The sequence below is a fragment of the Pteropus alecto genome, unplaced genomic scaffold, assembly GCF_000325575.1.
Source record: "Pteropus alecto unplaced genomic scaffold, ASM32557v1 scaffold164, whole genome shotgun sequence".
Taxonomy (NCBI): domain Eukaryota; kingdom Metazoa; phylum Chordata; class Mammalia; order Chiroptera; family Pteropodidae; genus Pteropus; species Pteropus alecto.
This window is the reverse complement of record NW_006439568.1, coordinates 7,271,785-7,277,784: the sequence shown is the minus strand read 5'-3', so window position 1 is coordinate 7,277,784 and position 6,000 is coordinate 7,271,785. Positions and strand designations below refer to the sequence as shown.

General features: G+C 37.4%; 1 protein-coding gene across 5 annotated transcripts in view; it reads right to left on the bottom strand.

The window, feature by feature from the left end:
• Nucleotides 1-6,000, bottom strand: part of ENPP2 (ectonucleotide pyrophosphatase/phosphodiesterase 2) — a 96,998-nt gene that overhangs the window by 35,531 nt on the left and 55,467 nt on the right. For all 5 annotated transcript variants that reach the window (XM_025050163.1, XM_025050162.1, XM_006916592.3 and 2 more), the window contains exons 10-11: nucleotides 5,514-5,579; nucleotides 4,597-4,669 (exon numbers count right to left, since the gene is read on the bottom strand). In XM_025050163.1, the coding sequence (XP_024905931.1) occupies nucleotides 4,597-4,669; nucleotides 5,514-5,579 (139 nt within the window). The remainder of the gene's footprint in view (nucleotides 1-4,596; nucleotides 4,670-5,513; nucleotides 5,580-6,000) is intronic.

Here is a 6,000-nt window from a genome sequence, read left to right as displayed (position 1 = left end):
GTTCAGCAGAGTCTTAGTTAGAAAAACTAAGGCTCCTTGAGAAAAAAGTTGGTATGAGGGATCATTCGGGGATCTCTAGAGAGAGAAGCCCCCTAAATTGATCTCAATGCTGCTGTCAGCTTCTTCACTGAGAACAAGAATATAATTTAAGAGAATCTAGTCTTGTAGGTTTCTTTGGGCTGAGGACCTACTGATACACATGGATGCACCTGAAGGTGACATAGAGTTCTCCGTTTCATAAGTTTTACGTTACAGAGACTGGTCCTTGGTTATGAAAAGCTCTTCATTTATAAAGTAGTAGCTGAAAACTAAATAAAATATTAGCCTCTTGGTCATTTCAAGGTGACAGTGGGATTTATGGAGGTGGTTTCAATTCAGAATCTGAGTTATCTGTTCACCCCATCAACTATATCAAAGCAACTGTCACCTTTATTGGCAAGGATCAGGAAAAGTTTTTAAGCCAAGGATGGAATAAAATAATATGCAATCCTCCTTGGTCAAGAATATATTTCTATGAAGCAGGCATTTAAGCAGGCGAGGGATAACTTATCACAGATAATTTAGGCTTCCAGTACAGAGAAACTGTAAGCCATGAGATTACCATAAATAGAACTCTTTCTTAAAATTCTTTTGTAAAATTAGGTAAAATGTAAAAAATCATCAAGATCTTTTCATTTTAGTGTATATATCAAGAATGAGTCTACTTTTCCTATCAGAACCCCATTTCGAGAGGAGAGTGGCAGTGCTATGCATCTTGCTTTGAAAATCTAGAGAGCGATAAAGTCTGACACATAAACTGAGTAAGGAAGATAACCTTCTGGCACTTCCTAAATGCTGGAGAAAACCAGGCCCCTGATTTGCTAATGTGCAAAGGTGAATTAAAGCAGCAAGCACTGTGGTCTACCTAGCTGATTTCTCTCGATGGGACTGTCCAGAGAATCATTCAGATGCAGGAAGGGGCAGGAGGAGGGACGATGTTAGTGTATCCACAAAGGAGGCCATGCGGTTTCACTGTTTCCAGAGCAAGCAGCTGCAAAGGCACTTCGATTTCGATCTCATCCTCTCTCTCCGACAGAGCGATTGAAAGACACAGCCCCACAGACTCTGGTTGGGTTGGATTTTTTCAGATGCTTCTAGTTTTAGGCAATTCTCCATGAGAAGAGCAGCAAAAAGGAAAAAGAGGGTTTCCCATCTCATGGTCACCAAATATATTCAGCTAGTGCTCAGGTCTGCCCGTCAGACACCCAGCCATTTGCAAGAGACCTCGACATTCCCAAGACTGAAGGCGGGCCCTTCCGATTGCAGAGGGTTAGAGGAGCAGCGGGAGACATAGGATTTAGTCAAGATGAGTTTTCATCCAGTGATTATATTGCATGTATTCCCTTCTTTGAATGTTAGAGGTAGACGGAAGCTATTTTTACTGACCAGCCATACTTTAGCCTGACTTTAGAAGATTTAGCCTGAGGTTAAGAGGATGGGAGGTAGAGGGGCAAATTTCCCTGCTTTTCAGAAGGATATTTTGCCATCTGAAGGTAGTAACTAGCCAGCCAAAGCTCTGCCTCTAGGCCCGGAAGAGCAGCCGAACGAGGGGTCACAGGGAAAGCACAGAAGGTCAAAGAGAAAAAGATTGCGCCAACAATCAAAAGCAAGCATATTTCTGAACATTCACCATTACACTATGAAACCAGGAGCAATACACCACTTCTTGAAACTATTAGCCCAATGTTTAATCATCTAATTAAACAGCCTTTGAGAGTCATCCTGAAAAAAAAAGAGTATACTCAAATATTAAGGTCAGAAAGTACAAACTTCAACTGTGTTCCAACACACATTTTGCTAGATGGAATCATTGCAATTAAACATCAAATACAAGATATTTTCTCATTGGATGGGAAAGATAGCATGATACTGATTTTAAAAATAATATTTCAGCTAGTATAATCTTTACATGAATGATAAATGTATATATGATGGATATGTAGGTATATAAACCATTTAGTCTATAACAGAAGAGAGGTTGTGCTGGCTTGCTTTGCATTCATTTTTTAAAAGTATAAACTATTTTGATTCTACTTCAGTACAAATAAGGTTCCTAGAACCAATGTGAAATAGTCAAAATCTGAAAATATCCCTCGTATTAAGAGAAGAAAGTGTCAGGTTACCAGGTTATCATAACTGAAGACAAATTCCAAGATATCTAATGAAGAGTGTTTTACCTAGTAGATATGTGACAATACACCAGTTACAAGAAGTATTAATACTAAAAAGAATATAGCATGAATACTCCCAATACTTAATTCATTGATACTATAAAACAAAATCTCTGTTTGTATTATACATTTATGAGCAAACCTGAGCATAGAACCATCATTACAGCAAATTAAAGCATATTATACTTTGTCATAGTCAGTACTTAAAAAAAAAACTTTTTAGTTTATTTCTTTTTTATGTGTTAACATAGTTTTTTTTATTTTTTAAATTGTTTGATTACAGCGATATTCAACATTATATAAATGTCTAACAACTATGCTGTACACCCGAAACTAATATAATATTGAATGTCAACTGCAATAGTTTATTTCTTGATTAAAACACACATACACTTTCAAGTAAGTAAATATGACTGAACTACACATATTAGAAATCCAGAAGTGCATATTGATAGAGAACATTTACTGCTGAGCCATACAATTTTTAAGGAAATGAGGATTATGAGCGCCGAATCTCACATGTATGGTAAAAAGCCAACTTTTGACATAAGAAAAATGCTCTGCACGCTATGAACATAGTTATTAACTGACTACTTTGCTTATCTCCTGGACTGAAGAAGGGTTAAACGGTTCCATGGGAGGAACTCTGGTCTGAGAGTCAAAAGTTCTGAAGCCCTATCTCTAAGTTCACTTACCAGCCAAGCAACTTGAGCTGCCTCAAACCTCTTTTAAGTGTCAGCCTCCTGCTTTTAAGAGAATGGTTACACCAAGTTGCCAACAAAAAAAAAAAATTTTTTCAACAACAACTCTATTTCGCCTATGCCACAGGGTCTTTTAGGGGATATTATTACCCATACAAAGTTGGACCTTTAAATAGAGCACATGGAACTGCTTAGAGGTTTTTTTTATTTTGGTTTGTTTTTTGTTTTTGTTTTGTTTTGTTTTGTTTTTTAATTTTAATAAAATGTGGTTCTTTTTGTTCGCTTTAATCTCAAAGAAAGTCATCCTGAAGATAAAACGGCCACGCTTGCTCTGGCAAGAATAAGATTTGTGTTTCATGCATGCAGATGTTTATCTCATTTTATCATTCGTGTTTCATAATCATGCAACACTGGTTAAACATCAAAGGAATAGGAAAAAGAGCATCAGACTTATATGGCTTCAGTGATTTAAGGCAAACTAAGAATGGTTTTAAACAGCCATTAGTTTCCAGTGCTTAAAAAAAAATCACCACTGGATTAATGTTAAAGCCTTCAGAAATACTTACAGCTCCTTGGTATTTACTGCCTTTGTTTAAACATGCTGGATTTTGCTCAAAAATACTTAAATCAAAAAGTATTATCTATATAATATCTGTTTTTCCTACTCATCCTTATGCTGAACACAATGAACTTAATTATAGCTAACAGTGTTGTCATGGCCTACTTGGGAATTGAAAGCAATTTCCATTAATAAAGAGTTTTTGAAATTATTCCTCGTCAAGAATCAAGTTTTATTATGTTGATGTAGACTTCACTACCCTTATAAGGAAGAATAGTGGAAAATATTTAAAATATTAAAAGGTTTAAATTTGCAAATTCCCGTAGTATTTTTAAATTATGCTGAAATGCTGGGGAGATGTTCATCTCTAGATAAAAGAGGAACATAATAAAACATTATCATCCCTCTCCCCTTCTGAATCTGAAGTCGTCCTGAACACTACCTTACAAACGGATTGTCTTCTAGTAAGACTCCTTAGTGTTTGATAAAGAGTTTCAAGCTGCTCTGCTGAACAGATTCATTCCACGGTGTACTTCTCTTAGTTAAGAAAGAATTCGTTTCACTTTTGGAGTGATGGATATGTTCACACTCTTGACTGTGGTCATGGTTTCACAAGTATATACCTATTCAAAATTTATCAAATAAAAAAACACCCATTGCCATTATCATGTGCCCAATTGTACCTGCTAAGGCTATTAGAGCTACTTAGCTGACCTACCCTGTCTGAAAGGCATACTCATTTTAAGAGAGCTGAGACTCGGTTGCATTGTTTTCATTGCAGGTTTTATCTCCAGATTCCTTTAGATTCCTATCCCAGTGATGGCAAATGCCAACCTTTCTCGATACTTCGCCTTTTGACTGATACCTGCAGGGCTGGACTATACCTCTCCCATGAATACCAAGTTTAGGATATGTTTAAATATCAAATCAATCTGAAATGAAATTCCTATAAGAGAAATAGGTATGTTAAAGATTTTTTAAAACGTTTTTAGTCTTATAATTCTTTGACTATAAACCTTGCAGATACGTACACTCCAAGAGACTTTGTACAAATCGTGAAATAAGGTCAGTAGATCAGGTGGCCCAGGGACACAGGTTCTCCTCAGGCAGATGATAAGCTACTAACCTCAGGGCCAAAAGGGCCATATTTGTGTCCAGAGAAATCAGGTTGCTCAGAATAGAAGGCATAGACCGAAGGCCTGCGGGAAAATTGAAAGTTCAGAATCTCCCTCAAACCACATGCAACAAAGAATATCAACTATCCCCACGGGACTTAGTAACTAGCATTCACCAGGAACACATGGTATTTCCCATAGGATGAGTAACCTTATTTTCAATATATCACAAGCCGCAGTAATAAGAAGCACCAGTTCTTATCTTTGTTGTTGTTATCATGACATAATATCTTTTATTTAATCCCAGTGAACATTTTCAATTCCTATGGCCTCCCTAAAAAAAAAAAAAAAAAATCTCTCAAATCAAGTTAATTAATCTCCCAACCACTATTAGTCTTACCATGGAAAACATCTCATTCTGGTTTTGGTTTTGTTTTCTCTATTGCTTCCACATCCACCATCCCCACTGTGGTAACTCCCTGGTACCACATTCAGGAATCAAAAGTCACAAAACAATCTGAACACACACTCAGGTCTTTGATCCCCAAGATAATAGAGCCCAGTAATAATTCGCACGGGCCATGCAATCTGCAGCCTGAAAGAACAACTCTGTTAAAGTGAAAAATCAGTCTTAATGCTTCCCTGATCTTTGGGATGCTATTGGTTCATTTATCAAAGCCAGGAACTCCCTTAAACTCACTGTATTGGCCAGGATTAACAGCCATAGTAATCCATGTAATTAAATGGTCCCCTACGTCCATTTTATCTGTCTTAGGAAACTAATGCTTAAGGCTAAGAACCTCGAAACTTAATAATACCAAACTTTGGCTGTGCTTCTATTTTAGTCTATCTAGTTTTTCACCAAATTCTAACCCAAGTTGAAAATATATTGAAGAAAGAAGAGGAAAAGGAAGATGGAAACAAATACCTTTCGTTGTCTGGCAGGGTAAGCCACTGCAGTATGGTTAATATTCTCCGCTCATGAGGGATGACCCTGGAGGGTAATAAGAAGCAAAGCGTGATGGGAGTTTTATAGGGTCAAAGCAAGCAAAGCATGATGGGAGTTTTGTAGGGTCATAACAAGCAAAGAATGATGGGAGGTTGCCTTTCCACAAACGCCAGCCAGATGAGCATTTGCTCTTGCACCCAGGCCAAGTGCTCCCTATTTACCACCATCTGTTTTCACTTCATGTTGTACAAGGGCCTCTTTTGAATCAGTGTTTAAACTTCCATTTCCATTTGCAACACAGTACATTGCTCAACCTCTGCCACAGAGGACAAGACTGGAAACTCTGATTCACAGTCAAATGAGGAACCCGCTTTGCTGATCAGGCAGAAAGGACCCCAGGCTCAGAATAGTTGTAATTTAATGGGTAAAGCTATTAGTTACAGCCCAAGATTTACATCCCAATCCG